Below are 20,832 nucleotides of genomic sequence, written 5' to 3' on the forward strand. Positions count from 1 at the left end.
GTGAAAACCTGATACTTAAAGACGCTAATAAAGAAAAGTACATTTTCTTAAATGGAGTTAAATATATTATTACCAAAGGTATCCTTGGGCAGATACATTAGAAGTCAAGAATCTTACCACGTTTCTTAAATTTTATCAGAAAATGTCTACGTGGTTCTTAACATTCTTTCCTTTTGTCCTCAGCAAATGCCATCTTTAACCACAGACTTCCTTTTTCTTCTGCATTACTCATTTGCATAAGCAAAATGCTAATCAGCATTAACATTTTGCATCTAAAAATGGTAAGTGAACCCATAAAACTTGTTATAAAAGCAATTACCTGACATTACACTCTGCTCCTTACTCCTATTACCCTTTAAAAAACAAACAAACAAAAACAAACAAAACTAGACCCTTTGTTTCCCTGGACTCAAAATTATAGAAGCATAACATGAGGGTATATTAATTACATTCGATCTTTTCACTTATGTGGACATAAGTAGGTTCACCTTTTAAATACATGCGATATGATAAAAACATATTCTCCATTGTAATGCCAGCCCAGCCTCAATCACTACCATTCTCTGTTCTCACTGGTTTCTTTCTGAATAATTGAAGTCTGAGTCCCTTCCTGCAAGCAAGCTTCACCCTTTCCCTGTTGCCCCTAGTTGTGAAGGATGAAACAATTCTTCCTCCCCCACCCCCGCCCACCCCAAAGTGCTGAGCAATCCTCTAAGACTCAGTTTGTCTAATGAATTATCAAACGAGACTTCAATGAGTCTTAAGAAAAGGAAATACATTTTCAGAAAAAGCATTTCTGAAAAACCTTTAATACTTCAGATTTTCTTAGTTTCTATCACTTCTTCACTGGTCATTTAGAGCTACTTTTAAAATACATTTTTTTTTAAAATCTCTGGAACCAGAAATATTTATTATAGCACCAGAGAAGGAAATTTCTCTAGGAGCCTTGTGGGGTAAACCAATGTTAAATTAAACAAGGAGTTCCATGAGACTGAGGTGGTTTCAATGCTTTGTAATCTATATAAATGCCTCAAGATTAGAATCTAATTTTGCTCAATTTAACTATTTCGTTTTTACAAGTACATCCTGGGTGTATGTACAAATTTTGGTTGTGCCTTATCTCACACTATCACAGTTAACTCACCTTCCCAAAGTCACTGAGGATGGTGTGGGCACATCTGGAAATTATCCATGATTTTAGTAGTGTTCATATAAAACCATTCAAACCTGTAAATACTTTTTGTGAGTTTATAATATTTGAGCCAAACTGTCAACTATTATCAGGAAGCAGATTCTCAAGGGGTTGGGATACTGCTCCAGAGAATGGAGGTTTTCCATCTATTTTTATACACTGCAATCAAAGGAGGAGACAGAGGTGGGTTCCTTGAAAGCAAAGAAGAAAACCTCTGGGATTGGATACAAAGTAAAATGATAGACAGGTACAGGAGTGGGGGCGGGATAGTTAATAGTCAACAATTAACAGGATAACAATAACAATGAAGGAATTTATGGTCTCCAGTCTTGGCCCCCAGGACATTTGATTGTGGCCTGAGGGGTCTGGAAAAAGGGAAGTTACAAATTACCCAGACATTTCAAAGATATGTTATCACAGATACAAAAAGAGAGGCTCAGTTAAGGTAAAGGTTGACCTTGTCAAGGAAGATACTGGCCTAGGAAGTGATGACCCACCATAACTGCTTTTAGTTAAAGTTTAATTGCAGACCTTCATTCCTGGTTACTTTAGGTCTTTGAGTTTGCAAGACTGCCTGCTAATGCAGGCCTTCCCTGAGCTTGTCAGGTTAACATGTGGGCCCTTTTGTCCAGAGTAGAGCTAATAAAGTGATGGTCTCTCTTTTTTTTTCTATCCCTTCTGCAATTTTATCCTCTTTTATCTTCACCTTCATCCTCAGTGCTACTGCAAGGGCATTTAATTAGCTTATCCACTTCCAACTGTCATCCTAATGTCCAAACCTGTACAGAATTTTTATTAGCGTTTGAGCCAAATTAACAACATGCCAGGAGCAAGATCTCAAATGCTCAGGAGAATGACAATTTTGTAGTCTCTTTTATACAAAAGAATTAAGAGGAAATGTAAGAAAGACAACATGAAAGCAAGACGGAGAAATCTTTGTGACTGGGTTAACAAGATTATGTGCTCCCTTGAGGGTGATTACACCTCTGAGGGGTTTGGACTTCTGGTATCTCAAAGTCATCTAAACCTATGTAAGAACAATGGACAAGGCTCGCTTAAGGCAAAGATAGACCTCATATAGGCCTGGGACATACTACCACCCTGACCTGCCTAGCTAAGAATTGGATGCTCAGCTCACCCTGTGAGGATACTTTTGGTCACTGAGATTGTCAAATTTATTAGAGCCCCTTTTTCGTCCAGGCGATCATTATTGGTTTCATCTTACATCAACCAGAAAGATCATCCTTCAGTGCAAATCTCTTCATGCTACTTCCTCCTTAAAATCTGGCAAGATTCTTTGATATCTCCCTCCTCCCCCTCCATCCCTTTTCCAACTGTCTACCCTTATCTTCAGCTACCCTCTACAACCAGCTTTCTATAAATAAGTATAGAATTACTTTCACTTCCACAGAGCAGTAATCTCTTGCTTCCCAGCAGTTTCCTCTGCCTAAAAGACAAATCAGTTACACCAGAATCTCTGGTGGATCCCAAGAAAAGAAATTTCTTTAAATCTTCTTAGGTGATTCTAATGTACAGACAGAGTTGAAAAACACAGTACCCTTTGTTTTAGAGATTAAAAATAATAAAAATAAATTCAGGAAAGTTATCTGATTTATCCAAGGTCACACATGTAACAGACCTTTCTTTACTTAAAAAAAAAAAAAAAAAAATTGTTGTTGTTAATCCTCACCAGAGGATTTTTTTTTTTCCCATTGAATTTTAGAGAGAGTGGGAGTGGGAGAGAAACACCAATGTAAGAGAGACACATAGATTGGTTGGTGCCTGCATCTGCCCCTACCAGGGTTGGGGATCAAACCTGCAACCCAGGTACATGCCTCTGTCCAGAATAAAAACCACCCCCGTGGTCTGTGGGTCAGAGTTCTAACCAGTGAGTGAAACCGGTCAGGGCTGTTTGCCTTTTTTAAAAAAAAATAATTTATTACTTCAAAATTTCACTCTGTAAGTGCTCTAGACACTTTTCAAATGTCATCTGAACTGGTCATGATAGAAAAATGCAGTCACTTTTTCTCAGCTCTCTGGTGATTCAGAATGATACTCCAGTCAGTTGTTTCAAGTTGTCATTCTCTTTTATCAGTATGGGACTTTGAAATCTATCTATTTACTCAAAATTATTCTGTGAAAACCTACTTTAGGGAAGGCAGAACCCATAAATACTTTAGTGAGAAAAAAACAGTAATGTTTCTGAATATTTCTTATTTCAGATACGTTACTTGGAACAAAATAAACTTTTCTATGTATCAATAGCTTTTAAGATAAAGTTTTGTTAAAACATTCCAGAGAAAGCTTTGCAGCTCAGTTTAACTAAAGTATGGGTTGACTTCTGGTCTTTTCCCTTAAAACTACAGACTCCTAATTTGAGTTTCCCTTCATGCTCCTCATTATGCCCCAAAGCTCTCACAGTTTAGGTTCTCAATGCTTTAACCACAGAGCTGCTAATTTCTTGTGTTGAAATTTTATACAGTGTACTATTCCAGGATTATAGGATATGTAGATTGACTATTCATTGTAATCTCTAGGTAATGATAAGAACAACTTTCTGCCTTCTTTAAGTACAACACAGCTAAAATACCAGCTGCCCAGCCAGTATGGCCCAGTGGTTGAGCAATGACCTATAAACCAGGAGGTCATGGTTTGATTCCTGGTCAGGGCACATGCCTGGATTGTGAGCTCAATCCCCAGTGAAGGCTTGCAGGAGGCAGTCAATGAATGATTCTCATCATTAATGTTTCTCTCTCTCCCTCTTCCTTCCTCTCTGAAATCAATAAAAATATATTTTAAAAAACATACAATACAATACAATATAATACAATACCAGCCAATGGACCACATCAGTAACTGAGGAATACCAGGAGTGCGCTTCAAACCTGTTTTGACAATAAATTTATCACTTTGAATAATTAATAAAAGCTCCTAACCAGAGCTCTTAGATAAACTGCATCATATAAAGGTTAAAGCAGAAAGTCAAGACATCACAATATAAATGGCTTCATTAACTGGTTTCAACTCATGAAAACAGTACATTTTTTTCTCCTTTGGAATAAACTTTAAGGATATAAATCTAATCATACTTAGAAAACAGAAAACAAATGTCCTGGCTAAATATCATAGTTCATATGATAAATATAATAAGATAGATATGAAATAAATATAATAAAACATATATTACTTTTATATATTTTGCTGCTCTCTACTGGGGAGTCAAAGAATGATTGCCAGCTCTATCTCAAGCTCATCCTTATGTGCTCAGATGGCCTAACATGTGTGCAGGCATGTTTGTGGTGTGTGTGTGTGTGTGTGTGTGTGTGTGTAAAGCAAGAGAGAATCTCTTTTTCTTCCTCTTATAAGGTCACCAATCCTATCAGATTAGGACCCTACTCTTATAACCTCATAACCTTAATTACCTCCTATCTGCAAATATGGTCACATGGAGGTTATGAACTCAACATTTGAATTCAGTCCATTGCATCATCCTATACATTTCTATATAATTTTCTCCTTTCTTAGAATGAATGTACAGGAACCACTCATTTCCTTACCTCTGACATACATATATCCCTAATATTCAAATAGACCAAACGGTGGAACAACCTAACAACCAATTTCTATTGACCACTAGGGGGCATGCATGAACTATGGCAGGCACTGGCAGCAGGTGGGATGGTGGAGCAGGTGGTTACTGAAAATTCTTTGCTCCCATGCATGCTGTGGTTTTGCCCAGTGTTTGCACCCACTGTGCTGGCCCCGATTGCTTGGCGCTGTCAGCGGGTGCAGGCAGGGTCAGCACTGTCAGGGTGTGGAAGCCATGGCAGGAGGAGTGGGGCTTCCAGCAGACAGGGGCCTGGGGACTTTAGTGGGAGGGGCCATATGGGGTACAGAGGATGGGCCGAGACCCGCCCCTGTGCCACTGCAGGCTCCCATCCCACAGTTCTTTCAAGATGCACAGATTTGTGCACTGAACCCCTAGTTAGATATAAGTTCTCTCAGGCCAGACTCTACAGTATTGCTATTGTATCCCTATCACAGTAACTGACACCTAATGGTCCCGTGGTTAATATTGGTTGAATGAATTAAGAAATGGTAGCAACTTTTGGGTGGGGAGAGTTGAAGAAATTGAGCAAAAAAAGGAAAAACTCATGGACACAGACAACAGTAGGGTGACTGAGAGAAGCAGGGGAAGGGATGGAGGAAATAGGGAGGGTATGAGTGGGTAAATGTTGATGGACAGAGACTTGACGTGGAGTGGTGAACACATAATGTAGAGTACAGATGGTGTGTTGCAGAACTGTGTACCTGAAACCTATATAACTTTGCTAACTAGTGCCACCCCAATGAATTTAATAAAAAGAAAAAGAAAAGAAAAAGTAAATTATAGTACAATACAAAAAGACACTGCAATTAGGACTGTAAAAACTTTATTGTACTTTGAATAATAAGCATGTAACAAAATTTAAAGCATAATAAAGATAAAAGATCTCAAATTATGTTCCTTACAAAAGCATTAAGTACAGTACCCAAAGACTATTCATAATATTTTAAAGTCTACTAAAAACATCAAGACATACTAGGGACTGCGGAATTTCCTTTCATCCACAGCATTTACTCCCATTGGCTTTGCTACAATGAACGTTAACATATATAAACGTACACATATAAGTGCAATGAAACATGAAGGCATACAACAAACATATCAATTACCCAGCAAGTATGAAGAAGAAAGTCTTTTTACTATTTCTGAATTTCTGCATGTTTTGAATATACTGACCAGGTAAAATTGCACTTTAAAAAACATGTATTTGAATGTTACATAACTTTCACCATTCCCTGTGTAATTGATACTTTCTCAGCAGAGTCATTAATCAAATTTGATAATTTTCAAGTGAAATAAGAAACACATTAATCTTATTCACATGTAATACTCAGGATGTTGAGCAACCAGCAGTCCACTGCCCCATCCAATCAGCACAGACACTGCAGTAAATGACTGGTATGGCAATAAGGTCGGTCCCAGCTGAATATCAGCCCTGATCTTATTTCCAATGACCAGAAACATGTTTTTTCTAATGAAGAAGCATGAGTTATGAGATATGAAGCATGAAATTCACACAGACATGAAATGGAACTCAAATATTCTGCTGCATGGAGGTTGCATGTGAAATGTTTCACAGTGACTGACATGCACTGGCTAACAGGCAATGGTGGTTTTCATATTCAACTTTGATGAAAACAAACGGACTTACAAGAAACCCTTGAGATTTGATTAATGCTACTAATCTAAAGGCTCCAAATTACTGAGGATCCTTTAAGATCAGTATATGTGACCTTTTATATATATTTCCTTAAGGCAGTGGTTGGCAAACCACGGCTCATGAGCCACATGCAGCTCTTTGGCCCCTCGAGTGTGGCTCTTTCACAAAATACCACGTGCGGGCATATACGTACAGTGCGATTGAAACTTCGTGGCCCATGCACAGAAGTCGGTTTTAGACCTGGATGAGTCTATTTTGGAGAAGTGGGGGTGTCGGTCGCATGTGGCTCTCGAGCGGCAGTTTGCTGACCACTGCCTTAAGGAAAAAATAATAATAAAAACACCGAGGTACTTTAGTTTCTTTTCAAGGGATTATTGTTGTTATCTTCCTGAGATGCAAAAGACCACAGAAGAAAAGCACCATGCCTAGGTCGCTGAATGAGGCATTAGACCTTAATAGTTTGGTCCTTTTCTAAATGGATCTCTTCCGACAATTACACTGAAACATAGTGATGGATCGCAGATGCCAGGGGGGCCTGGTTGCCCTTGGACGCCAGGTTTTCCATGATCTCCATCTTTTCCAGGGAGACCAGGGTCTCCTGGGGGACCTTCTTTGCTTATTCCAGGAGGGCCCTCTGGACCTAAGATGGGACATTAGCAACATATGAACAGAGGAGTTTGTTTTTTCATGGTGATATATATCTGGTCTTGTACAATATTTAAACTGAAAAAATTTCCTTGAAAATTATAAATATTTGCACTAATGTGAAAAGAGGAGGTATAATTTGTTAATTATACATACCTTCCACTTTATAAAGGACCATACAAAAGTAATCAATAATTTTTGTAAAACTAAGCCAATCTATCCTAATATATAAAAAGCCACGGGCTATCATGACCGAAACTACCGGAGGAATGACCAAACAGCAGGCTGCATGGGGCAACAGGCCAGTAGGGGGGTTAGTGAGGGACAACCAAACGACTGAACAGCAGGCTATGTGGGGCAACCAGGTCAGCGGGGGGGGGGGGGGGTGGAGAGGGGAGTGAGGGGCAACCAGGCCAGCAGTGGGGGGGGGGGGGACAGTTAGGAGCAACCAGGCTGGCAGAGAGGGAAGCTTGGGGGCAACCAGGCCGGTGGGGGTGGGGGGCAGATGGGGGCAACCAGGTTGACAAGGGGGCAGTAAGGGTTAACCAAGCCAGTGCAGGGGCAGTTGGGGGTGACCAGGCTGACGGGGGGGGGGGGGGGGCAGTTAGGGGTGATCATGCCAATAAGCAGAGGTGGTTAGGGGTTATCAGGCTGGCAGTGTGGGGCGGGGGGGGGGGGGGGGAGGGTAGTTAGTGGTGATCATGCAGGCAGGCAGGTGAGTAGTTGGGAGCCAGTGATCCCGGATTGTGAGAGGGATGTCCCCCAAGATGTCCTGGATTGGAGAGGGTGAAGATTGGGCTGAGGGAACCCCCCTCTGTGCACAAATTTTGTGCACTGGGCCTCTAGTATTAATATAACAATAATGCTACTATTAATAATTAAGATACCGAACTAACATTTTAATATTTTAATTTGTGGGTTGTCCAAACTTATTAAATTATTTGATCCACCCAAAGCCTTATGAGGTAATAACATCGTCTAAAACAATAATAACACACATTTATTGAAAACATAATTATGTCACGTACTGTTCTGCAAGCACTACATGCATTAACTCATTTAATCTTCCAAAAATGTCATGATGCAGATGACATGTCATCACCATTTTACAAATGAGGAAACTGAGGCATAGCAACATTAAATAACACAGCTAGCAGAGGGCGATTTAAGAGCCTTGGTTTCAAATTATTTGACTTAGATTTGTGAAGATTTTCTTAAAGCCAAGTATGCAGCAACACTTATGATCATATACCAGTTCTTACCTGGTGGACCAGGAAGCCCTTGGTCTCCAGGGTACCCAAACCCTTGGTTCCCTTTTGCCCCATTTCTTCCTGGGAGGCCTGCAGTGTCAGAGATTGGAGTAAGCTATTTTTTTCCTATAAAATCACTGCCTCCTAGATTGTTTCTTTCCAAGCTCTTGATGCACACATGGAAAGAAAAATGCTTATTTTAAAAATAGTTTCAGAAATTTCTGCTTCAAAAATTCTGTTTCCAGTTAGTAATATTAAATAGGTGGCAAACTATCAGTGGTTCAGCTATCCTATATAATAAAGAGGGAACATACAAATTAGCCATCATTCCGTCACAAAGATGGCTGCACCCACAGCTAAAGCCAAGTTCCCATAAGGAGTCTTAAGGAGAATCAACAGGGACGTGAGGCTATGCCCTCCCCTACTCCCATGGGGCTTGACAGGAGACCTCAGGCCATGCCTCAGCCCTGGTATTGGCTGGGGGACCTCAGGCTGTGCCCTCCACCCTGGTGCCAGGCCAGGGAACCTGAGGCCATGCGCCCCACCTGGTGGGGCTTGAAGGGGGACCTGAAGGTGCACTTCCTGTCTTGGTGTTGGGCTAGGGTACCTCAGGCTGCTCCTTCTGCCCCAGCACCAGGCTGAGGGACCTCCAGGATTGCATGTGGGTGGGCAGGGACTGGACTCTGGGTCCCATGGTGCGCCCCATACTCTGACAGTAGGAAGGTTTTCATATACATTTTATAATTTTCTTTCATCTCTGACACGTCTATTATAGAGAAAGGGCAAATAGCAATATTAAATTATTTCCTCTAATTAATTCCCTTTTAATGTGTACAAATTTTGTGCAACAGGCCACTAGATTAAATATTAAAAAGGAAAATGATTTGGGATCATTTCTATTAGTCATACTGTTCTCTTATTATTTTAATGAAACATCTATATTGTTCAAAATTAAATTAAAAGAGAAGAATTAGCAATACACATTTCACATAAACATTCAAAGACAAAGAGAAGTTGTGGGTTATTAGGAAGTTTGGTTGGAAAACATAATTTTTCCTATAATAGAAAAATTAATTGGGTAATCTTTGATAACAGAAATTATCAAAGTTGAAATAAAGGAAATGGCACCTTGGATTTTCTACTTAAAGACCTTATTAGATTCAAATAAAATTTCTAAGTGCATTGTCAACATTTTCTAATTTGTTATTTTGCATGCTCCCTAACTCTGAACTATCTACTTATACTTGAAAATGTTGCTTCAAGAAAATATTGATAGAATAAGCATTCTTTCACTCAGTTGACAAATTACAGAAAGACTAAGGGATTAACATAACTTTTTTTTTTTTTGTCATCATGAAAACAAAGATGAATTATTTTCTACTCCAATAGGTATGGATACAAAAAGGAAAATACCTTTCTTGTTCACTCGCTTATGCACATAAGTACCTTTTAATCCTCTGGCACCTGGGCGTCCAGGAGCACCCATGAGTCCAGGAACACCATCTCTTCCTGGCAAACCAGGAAATCCTCGGGGACCTTCTGGGCCTACAGGGCCAGGCGGCCCAGGGACTCCAGGGGAGCCATGTTGGGACTGGCAATGATCACAATTTTGAATTCTTCCACTCTGAAGTAAGATGGGTAGCTGGGCTTGAAAACAAAGAACCCCACCCCCATATGCTTAAATGTGAGTGGTAATTAGCAGTATCTCTAATAATTTTTAAAACTTTACAGATATCTCTTGCCCAATAATTTCACTTCTAGAAATTTATGCAATTACTCATTGTTCTGTACAATTGTATAGTTTGCTTAAAATTCGAGGGAAAGAGTGAAAGTGTCCTGAAGAAAAATTTGATAAATTACAGACATCCATATTTATAAATTAAATCGTCATAATTATGTCAAACATTTTATTAATGGTGAAATAATAAAAATTTGTTTATTAAAAATAGTATATATAGTATTTGCCAGGACCGGTTTGGCTCAATGGATAGAGCGTCGGCTTGGGGACTGAAGGGTCCCGGGTTCGATTCCGGTCAAGGGCATGTACCTTGGTTGCGGGCATATCCCCAGTGGGGGGTGTGCAAGAGGCAGCTGATCGATGATTCTCTCTCATCGATGTTTCTAACTCTCTCTCTCCCTTCCTCTCTGTACAAAATCAATAAAATATATATTAAAAAAATAGTATATATAGTATTTCATCTATATTATAAAAATACTCATCTAGAATAAAAACAGACAAGGGTTTATAAATGTTCTTTATTTCTTCTTTATCCTACTCATGTATTTTATAATTTCTACAAAGAATTGCTTTTACTTTTGTAATTTGAAAACAGTTATTAAAAACTCTTTGAGACTTACCTCTTAATACATCAGTGCAAATTTGTCGAATAAACTGTTCTGAATATTCTCTCCCCTGCATCAAATCATTAGAGATTATAACATGAATATACCAAGTAAAAAGCAGTGAAAACTATGAAAGAAAGAAGAATACATACAGGCTTCCCATCCAATCCTGGAGGTCCCTGAGGACCCGTTTCTCCAGGTTGTCCTTGGGGACCCGCAGGCCCCATCAGGCCATCCATCCCAGATTCTCCTTTTGGTCCAGTGGCACCTCTGACACCAGGTTCTCCCTTTTCACCTTTCTAAAAGCAAAAGAAATTCTCAAGAGTTCTCTTTAAGTATTTCAGGAGGTATAATTGCATCTTGAAAATCCTTAAGGACATGGATATAAACATAAAACATATATATATATATATATATATATATATATATATATATAGTATATATTGTATATATATGTTATATAGTAAGACACAGTTAATGACCAGGAGGGACATTTTATATCATATCCAATGGCCATTTATCCATCCATCCCCTATCTACTATTTCTTCAGTAGGCAATAAATAGTGCCAGAGATAAATGAATGCGACACAGCCCTATTCTCAAGGAGTTTAAATTTAGTAAGACAGACAAATAGGAAAACACAAAATATTATTCACTGAAAAATAGGCAGAAAAAAATTTAGCACCCAGTCTAAAGAAAGAACCAACAATATTGTCAAATGCATAACATTCCATGCCTAACTGAATGAATCTACAGATCCTGAAAGTCACTATTTAGGAATCAATGAACATAAAATACATTTTCTGTATTACTAGATTTATAAAGCAGGGAAAAACCAAGCAATGAGGACTGTAGAAGGAGCGTAACAGGTGAAGAAACATACCTCTCCTTTTGCACCATGAGGACCTTGAATTCCCTTTAAAAATTAACAGGGGGGGAAACTGTAATAAATGTGTAAGCTATAGTACCAGCACCATTTATCACACAGTTAATCAAATTTAAATTTTAGTTTGAAAAATATTGATACAATTAGTGACAGATTTACACATATAAGAGATCTTTGCCTTTTTAAAGGAGACTAATGACTAGGCAATATGCTAACTGAATATATGAAAATGTTCATTTACATAACTGTTTCATTGTTAGATATGAATATTTTATATGCTGCAGGCCAAATATAAGGTTAGAATAGGATTCTATCTGAATTATACTTAAATTTAAAATAACAATAATAAATTTTATGCTGAACTTAAAATATATTACTATTTTAATGAAAATTAAAATTCAAATAAGGAAAGATAAAATATATTTATTCTTTTATTTTGTAATTTAGAGTATTACATTTTTCTCTATATGCTCTTAAATATACTTTAGTGCATGCTACTGATCAAAGACAAATTAAAGCAAATATATCAGTAACAGTGATTAATAGGGATGAAAATGCCTATTTGTCCTGTGCCTAAGCCACTCACAGCTGGTAAATCACTGGATACATGTAATGGAATACTATATTGAATTATTTTCACCCCTCTTTATCGCATACTCATTCCAGTGATATAATATAGATAATAAGAACTTTCAGGGAAGGCATTAAATTTTTCCATTTTTGAAATTCATCATACTTTCAAGGTTTTAAAATCACCAATATCAGTTTAAAACAAGGGTATGGTTTTCACAGACACAAGTAGTACTTCATTATTCAACTTTAAAATTGAAAATTGATGTTCTTCAATTCAATATAAAACGTAGTGTAGAACATTCCACCCAATGAATTTTGAATTTGAGAATTTGTTTTGATTTATTTCTCAGTTCCCTAAATATGGATATTAAAATTAGGCAAAAGGAAATAAAAATTAGGTAAAATCAGTGTATGGCACAGAGAAAGGTAGATTCTCAAATTAAAGAGTAATTTAAAATATAAAAATCTTAGTGAGTAAACTCTCTCTGTAAGGCCATTCATTAAATATTGAGGATTCTGAAGAAATGCAGCAGTATTCCCTACCAGACATAATACTATAACCGGATTCAGTGCAAGAGGAAAGATAAAATAATAAGTTCTCAGGACTAAAGCTGAATTAGAGCTGAAACCGAAAACAGCTATCATCTGAGAATCACTAAGATGATTTCATGAGAGAAACATTCACTTGAATTCTATTCATAACAGGAAGGTCAAGACACACTTGAATTCTATTCATAACAGGAAGGTCAAGACACATGCACAGGACTTAGTAGGATGGCAGGTCACTCAGACTTAGTTGACTTAAAGAGTTTGGGCACAGTATCCAGCTGCTAAAAAGCAGCAAGTGTTCTGGCCCCAGGGTCCTCCACATGAGCTCAGTTCCTGGGGGTGGGAAATGCAGCTTTCACTGAAGGGCAGAAGCTGCCTAGGATATCCAAATCCTACCTTAGGGAGCAGACTTGCTATTTTCTTTGAGAAGTGAGAGAAAAGCAAACCAGTGAGCTAGCTATGTGTGAGCTCAAACTCCAAAGGAAGTATCCTTCTGTTTAGAGAGTTATTGTGAGTATCAACTTCTGGTGAAAGGCCTGGGTTAGGGAGGCTGAATGGATGAAGAACCTTCTCCTCTAGGGAGACTGTTGATAGATAGTGAAATGGAATTTTTGGACTTGCACCTGGACTCTTTGTCCTTTGGAGTCAAAGAATGAATCCACAGACAGAAGATGGTACAGTAAAGGTGGAAATTTATTAAAGAACAAGTACAGACTCCCACGTAGGGAAGGAGAAGAGTCCCACATAACGGACTCCCATGTGAGGAGGGGGAAAGGGTCCCACTGAGTTCTTTGTCCCATGGCTTATAAAGGCTGCAGATCCTGGTTAGTCACTGTTCCCTTAGACTGGTTACTATAGTAACTCCTGGGCTCAAATGTCCCATATGAGGTTCTTCCCCCTCCTTCCTTATTGTTTTCCTATTCCCTTAATTTCCAAAATGTCTCAAATTTCCTAAAACCTGTCTTTTTTACTCCCCAAAATTCCTGTTTCAATAGTGTATGTTTAACTTAGTGAAACTGAGGGAATTGGTCTATGTGGCCAGGGAGGGAAACAGGGACAGGTTTGGTAGTGTCATCAAGTGAATGTGAATCAAGTGGAGGATCACAAAAATTAAGAGACATTTTTCATTAACATTGTGGTACCATGGGAAACTCAATCTATTTCTCCTCTTAGATACCTTGGTGCTTATTGTTAGCTCCTAAATTCTCAACTCTCCTTAATATCTTGCACTCACCTTCCAGCCCATATTACAGACAACCTTGGGGCCATATGCTTTTAAATACTCTCCACATGGACTTTTGGATTTCTCCAAGAGAGGGACACAGAAACCCCTGTAGAGTATTATCCACGTGTCTCCAGATCTGGTGTAATTACTGAATCTTTCTCCTTCCCACACACAAAAGTGACCACCCTATGGTGATGGGGAGCATAAGACATTTTGGGGGCTGGCAGTCTGAATTTGTTCCAGTAATCTGCTTTCTACTGCACTCTGTTGCTAGTCAATAATTAACTCCATTTGTGAAAGAATATAGGAGACTAGCAGCCAGACTCTGTATCTAAGTTAATCAATGTCCCTAATGCATCCTGAAGTCATTGCCCCTTACTTAATTCCAGACCTTAGAGTCCCCTGAACAAGTGCTTTGAATAAAGGCTTTTCCTGAAACCTCAGAGTGTCCAACTGTCTCTTCTGCGCCAATTCCATAAATTTTTTATTCCATAACAATGTGTGTCCTTTAAATGTGGACCAAGTTGGAACTGAGCTGAAGTATAGGCGATGCAGCAGGAAACGTGCTATGTAAGTAAGTATTCATCACTTTTATGCTCTTTTGGTTCAGTTTGGCTCCAACTGAACTTATGTGGCAGATGGTAATCTCATTAAAACACTAATTAATGAGGAGAATTTAGTCAGGGAAGAAGCAAAAACAATCTTATTATGTATCTGTTTCATAACACTGTCCCTCAAAATAAGATTTTAATAAGTCTCTGGTGTAGTAATTTATATTTCTGAACAAACTAGAGGAAAACAAGTACATTCCTCCACTACATATGGCCTCAACTGTTTATATTGCAAGAAGAAAATCAAGATTGAACAGTAGGTATGGAGATGCTGTTGTTGTACAGCTGCCTTTGGCCAATAAATGCTCCTAAAACAGGTGGCATTGTCTACCTTCAGTCAGGTAAGCGGCCATGAAAAAGCACTGAAAAGCAAGTTTCAGAGCCACCAATAGAAACGAGATAAGAAAGTGAATGTAAAATAATTAAAAGCAAACCAGTATTCCACCAGCATCTAGCATTTTCATCCTTGTATGATTAGAATTCATACTACATTGACCTTTCCCCCCTATTTTTAATGAAAGTAATCCTCACTCAGCACTGCCCAATTATATTAATTCTTATTTCATTTTCCATCAAAGAAAAAAAATATGTACCTGTTGCCCTGGAATCCCTGGTCTTCCATTTTCTCCCTTTTGGCCCTTTAAAATTTAACAAATGTTATTAATTAGCTTGCACACTTATGACACAATCACATATAAAAATTGGAATTTAGCAATTAGATATTGATGGTAAAAGACAAAGGAACTGGAAAAGCAACCAAAGCATTAAAAGAATAAAGACCTTATTTTATAGCCAAGCAAAAAAAAAAAAAAAAAAAAAAGCCAACAATATACCTGAATGCCTTTTTCACCTTGATTTCCTTTGTCCCCCTGCAAAAAGGCAATTTTATATGTATCACAGTAGCATATTATGTCTCAAGCAAAGAAAAATATATGATCTCATACAAGTTCCACAAATGCCTTATATACAGAAGCTGACTCCAACACAACATTTGGGAAGAGAATAAAATCACATCCTGTCAAAATGATGTTCTAAATGAACATTTTCTTGTGCTTTTACAGTCAAAAGAAAATTTACTACTATTTCTATTTTACAACAAGAAGAAAACATTTCTATATTGATCATAATCTGAAGTTAAACAAGGAAAATAGGACTTATTTTGGCAAATGTTATTTTAAGAAATCAAACTGAAAAATCTTCCATTAAGTTCATTTACCACAATGTTAAAGGAAACAATGAAATAAAATATAATGTTGAAATGATATTTTTAAAGACATGCTTCAAAATGAAGTTGGGGGGATTAAATTCCATAATAATAAGCTTGCTAGAATTTCTCAGTTAGAAGACCAACTAGTTCAAGGTCCTTGTTCATATTGATAATGAACCCACAGATCAGGAAAGGTGACCGCTCTCCCAAAGTTGAACTTGGACAGTTTCCAAATTTCTTTTCACAAAAAAAAAATACAGTTTTTGTGTTTACAGCAAGCAGAATGCAGATTTTCTTTTATATGGCAAATTTCTGAACAAGGAACTGCTCTAAATCTAACTATGTATTCACAGAAGATTTAATATTCACTAAGGATCTAACACTTAATTGCTGTGATGAAGCTCATTCCTATGTCAGCAAGTGCTGCCTAATGCTCATCAGAACCAAAAGGTCAAGGATCATACTGGGCATAATAATTTAGGGGCCAACTAGATAATACATGAGGGATAGAAAACCAAAATGGCAGAAAAGCCGAAACAGCAAAAGATATGAAGAGGAAAACCTAAGAGCTTGTATCCTTTCCAAAATAAAAGCAAGCATATCAGCTTTTAACCTGAAATGCATATATTTAGAGTGTATAGACTTTTTGACAAATGGGCAGTTACTTGTTGCTTAAAACCTTCATACAAACGATACAACTCATGGTTCCTTGAAAAAGAAGAGAGAGAACTTTATATGAGCATATACAACTTGTATTTTAAACTCCTTACATAAATTTAATAGAATTTATTCTCTGTAGTAGAAGTGTTAATAGATAGGAACTTTATGGTCAAACATCTAATTGTAATTTTTATCCTTTCAGACTTTTGCCCCAGTTTCAGTAAGAGCAATTCATATTTTGGTAAGCGTGCCTGATGTTGAATACTTTTCCTGAAACATTCTTGACTCACCTGGATTGATTGCAAATCAGTCTAAATTTATAGAATAGTATTTAATTGTATGTTCATATTTTCTGATCTGAAAGCCTCTTCCCAGGCCCTCATCTAGAAGATAATACCCACATAGGGACATGAAAGACACCACAGCTCATAGCATGAGCTTAAACACATTATACAGGACAGCTTATCACTAAAAGTATAATCAGTCCTACTATCCAATTTTCACCCAAGGAAAGCTTACATGTTAGCGGCTCATGAAAAGTGAATTATATCTCCTAACAATGCTTACCGTTTTCCCTTGGATTCCAGGTAAGCCCAGGTATCCTGGTTCTCCCGGGGGGCCCACTGCTCCTGGCTCTCCCTAAGGAACACAGACATTACAGGAAGATCACAGACCTAGTGCTCATGAAATATACCGCTGTTTTCATTTCTACATATACCTCACATTTTAAATTGCTGCTAAAAAAACTGGTTGACATTTAGAGTTATTGCTATAGGAATAATAAAGAATAACAAGTTTATTCTTTAAATAAACCTCTTATATATTTTTCCATAGTTAAGAATTTCTGATAACATACCATAAAATTTTTATGAATATTTAGTACTTTTATTGTATTTCAGAACATTAAAAAGTAAATAATAAAATAGTGAAAATAATAAACATAGGTATCTTTCTTTTCCCATTTACTAGCCACTTTTTCTTCCTCCTTGAAACTTTTTCTCATATTTCTACTTTAAAAAATTTACCTAATTGTTTCAAAACTGGTTTAAATCAACAGAAATAAAAAGTACTGAACATCTCATTACCCACTATTTTTGTTATCTATTTTCTCTCAACCTTTCACAAACATACATACATATATTTTATTGACTAAAACTCCCATAGTATTAAACATTTTTTCAAAATTTTATTGTTATAAACAATATTGAGGTGAACATCTTTGTAGTTAAATTGGGTGCACATTTGTAGTTTCTCTCTATACATATGGAATATTATTTTCTTAGAAGCAAATTCTTGAGCTGTTTCAGAATATCCCTGAGTTATCTTAACTCAAATTGTCTACTCTTCATCATCTCATAGAGGTTATTCTCTTTTTTTTCTTGAGTGCTGAGAATCACTTTATTGCACGTGTGTAGGGGTTTGGAATGCTGGGGAGTCTGGAGAGGGAACACACAACAGGCTCCATCCAAGCGAGAGGCTCAGTCACTGGTGCTGGGGGAGGCTCAGGGGGTGGCAGCAACTGTTGCCTCTGCTATCACTCCCGTGGGAGCCTGGCTCTGTTGGCCCTGCCCCGACAAGTGTCATTGTGGATGAATGTAATGATCCGATCCTTTTCATCCCTGAAGCTCCGTTGCATCTGCTCCAGCATCTGGAGGCAGAACAGTGAGGACCCTGCCTGCCAGCATGACCGGAAGGCAGAATCCCAGCACCTGCTGTGTCTGTGCTGCTGCTACTACTGCCTTTACTCTGGTCCCTGGGGCCTCACATAATGAAACTGGACCCAGTATCTTAAAACTTTTAAATAGGAGGTTCTCAGAAAGCATAGAGTGAAGATGTATCAACAATCTTTGTGTTAAAACTAAGAGACAGGACACGATCCTGAATGCTTCATGGTTTTTAGTGTTTTGTTTTGTGTTTGACCATCAGTCCAAAACTTTATCCTAAAACACTTCTGTAGAAACTAAGTTTTATTTTTTTTTTGCTCATTCTGTCTGCTCCTAAGCTGCTCAATATTACTCTAGATTTTTAAAAGCTGAAGGGAACTGAAAATCTCATGAAATAAACATAAGTCTGGTTTGAGGGAAACTGGTTAATAGCAGCCCTGGGTCCCCACTTTGAAAATAAAGTCCCGTCCTTCAGCAAACAAAGGAACAGCGCCACTTATGGGAGCCACCTAGTACTCCTGTTTCCACCCATGTGAGAGAGTGGTATTCTCTAGACCAGAGAGAACTTTCATGTTAGCATACAACTTTTACAATTTCAAGAAAAATCAAGTCAAAGCACATTTCATGCATTTATTACCCAAACTATGAGAAAGTGTCCAAAAAACACAAGTGAATTGGTCCATGTTGGTCATTTCCTTTCATATACCTTAATTTTGTGACAAAGGAAATCCTAATTTCAGATAACTTTTCTTAAGAGATACCAACTAAATGTTAATATCAACTAAAGAGGGCAACTTATAATTCTTTGAAAATATTTCCAAGTGCATCAAATCATAGTTACCTTGAGCCCAGAAACCCCAGGCATCCCTTGCAGTCCAGGTTCACCTTTATTTCCCTGTCAATGAATCAAAACATTTGAATTAAAAAAAAATGAGTCATAATTTATCAGATATAGACATTTATGGAAGTACATTTAAAATTAGCCTTAGCCAGTTTTGCTCAATGGATAGAGCATCACACTGCAGACTTAAGGGTCCAGGATTCAATTCTGGTCAGGGACACATATTATGGTTGCAATCTCAATGCCTTGCCCTGGTAGGGGCTCATGTAGGAGGCAACCAATCGATGTGTTTCTCTCACATCTTTCTCTTTCTCTTTCTCTTTCTCTTTCTCTTTCTCTTTCTCTTTCTCTTTCTCTTTCTCTTTCTCTCTCACCTCCTCTCTCTCTCCCTCTCTCTCTCTCTCTCTCTCTCTCTCTCTCTCTCTCTCTCTCTCTCTCTCTCTCTCTCTCTCTCTCCTCTTTCTCTCTTCCACTCTTCTAAAACTCAATGGAGGAATATCACTACCAACCACAGTGATAATGAACAAAATAAAATAAAATAATTTCTGTATTTTCAACTTTCCACTTGTTTGAAACATGGACTCTATACATTGAGCCTACTTATGAAGAAAAACTCTTTTACGCAAGAAAGTGAGTTCTCACATTTATAAAAGCTCTCTAAAAGTATGTATTTTTCATACTAGCATGTCCAAGTATAAGGAGAGAGATTAAAATATTTAGGGACCAGAGCTAATTAGCTAGGTCTCAACACCACATATTTCAACCTCTAAGTTGAAGATCTTTCCTTTGCTGTTTTCCTTTCTCACTATGGCTCACCTTCAGGATGCACCTGAAGGAAAGAAACCTAGCTTCCAATGTACAGTGGCTTTTTTGAAGAAATACAGATCAGAAAATGTTTAGTTTGTGCTCTTTTTTAAAATTCCAGCACAGTCCTTTCTAACAGAAACTTGGCGAGCAAGACTGAATTGACAGCAAAGAATGTAAGATGGGACAAGATGATTGGATATAAAAGAGAGAAAAGGCCTGCTGGCTAATAAGGAGAAATTGTCAATGGTTGTTCTGGTTTGCAAATACACAATAATACCTGAAATCACAATCCAGTCAGCATCTGGCAAAAGCCCTAGTTAAACAGGTCCGTGTGACACCTGAAAGGAGCAGGTGGTGATCATCCGTAGCCAAGCTGGACTCACTTCTAAGGGGACCAGCTTCATGGTCAGCTTTGGGAAAGTGCTCTTGCTGAGAAACATGTGAACCTGATACATGGGTTTAATTAAAGCATGTAGCACATAACAGCAGCGTTGAGCCATGGAACAATAGCTCCTTAACATTTCTAATGTTACAAGTGATTAAGCTGGAAATCAAGGATGTCAGAAGCCTTGCCAAAAGTTACATGGCTTGATTATGTTAATGTGTCCTCATATCAGTCAAATGATGTCTTTGAAAACCGGAATGTAGTGAGGTAAAGTAAACTTACCTATAATGGTTAAACAGCTATTTCAAAAAGAGGTATTGTAATCTAAATTGGAAGTGTTCTGCAGATCTCCCACAGAGTGTCAACCTCACCCCTGCCCTTCTAAGATAGCTTTTTGTCCCACTCTAGCCAATGATATTGAAGGCATAGTCCACATACATATACTTGACAAAACTGGCAGAGATAAGCTAATAGAGAGGTCAGTAAACTATGACCTGTGGGTTAAACCTAGCCCAAAGCATGTTCTTTTTGTGTGTTTTTCTGTTTGTTGTTTGTTTTTAATATGAATGCTTCACAGACTTGTGAGTCATCCTTGGGCAGGGGCCATGCTAACCTTCTCTGTATCGCTCCAATTTTAGTGCATGTGCTGCTGAGGCAAGCACCAAAACATGTTTCTATAAATGAAGTTTTAGGGAAACACATGCATATCCCACATGGTTTGTGTTT

At 37.9% G+C, this 20,832-nt stretch overlaps 1 protein-coding gene across 3 annotated transcripts in view; it reads right to left on the reverse strand.

Annotated features, from left to right (window-relative positions):
- Positions 1-5,608: 5,608 nt before the first annotated feature.
- The window catches only part of COL21A1 (collagen type XXI alpha 1 chain), a 164,125-nt gene continuing 148,901 nt past the window's right edge, over positions 5,609-20,832 (reverse strand). For 2 of the 3 annotated variants that reach the window (XM_084889133.1, XM_084889132.1), the window contains 10 exons: positions 18,915-18,968; positions 16,977-17,048; positions 15,376-15,411; positions 15,136-15,180; positions 11,582-11,614; positions 10,850-10,996; positions 10,713-10,767; positions 9,801-10,001; positions 8,367-8,444; positions 5,609-7,099 (listed from right to left, as the gene is read on the reverse strand). In XM_084889133.1, the coding sequence (XP_084745259.1) occupies positions 6,912-7,099; positions 8,367-8,444; positions 9,801-10,001; positions 10,713-10,767; positions 10,850-10,996; positions 11,582-11,614; positions 15,136-15,180; positions 15,376-15,411; positions 16,977-17,048; positions 18,915-18,968 (909 nt within the window). In that variant the 3' untranslated portion in view covers positions 5,609-6,911. The remainder of the gene's footprint in view (positions 7,100-8,366; positions 8,445-9,800; positions 10,002-10,712; positions 10,768-10,849; positions 10,997-11,581; positions 11,615-15,135; positions 15,181-15,375; positions 15,412-16,976; positions 17,049-18,914; positions 18,969-20,832) is intronic. The other variant, XM_084889134.1, reaches the window with a different exon arrangement.

The sequence above is a fragment of the Pipistrellus hanaki genome, assembly GCF_964339955.1.
Source record: "Pipistrellus hanaki genome assembly, chromosome: 7".
NCBI classification, from domain to species: Eukaryota; Metazoa; Chordata; class Mammalia; order Chiroptera; family Vespertilionidae; genus Pipistrellus; species Pipistrellus hanaki.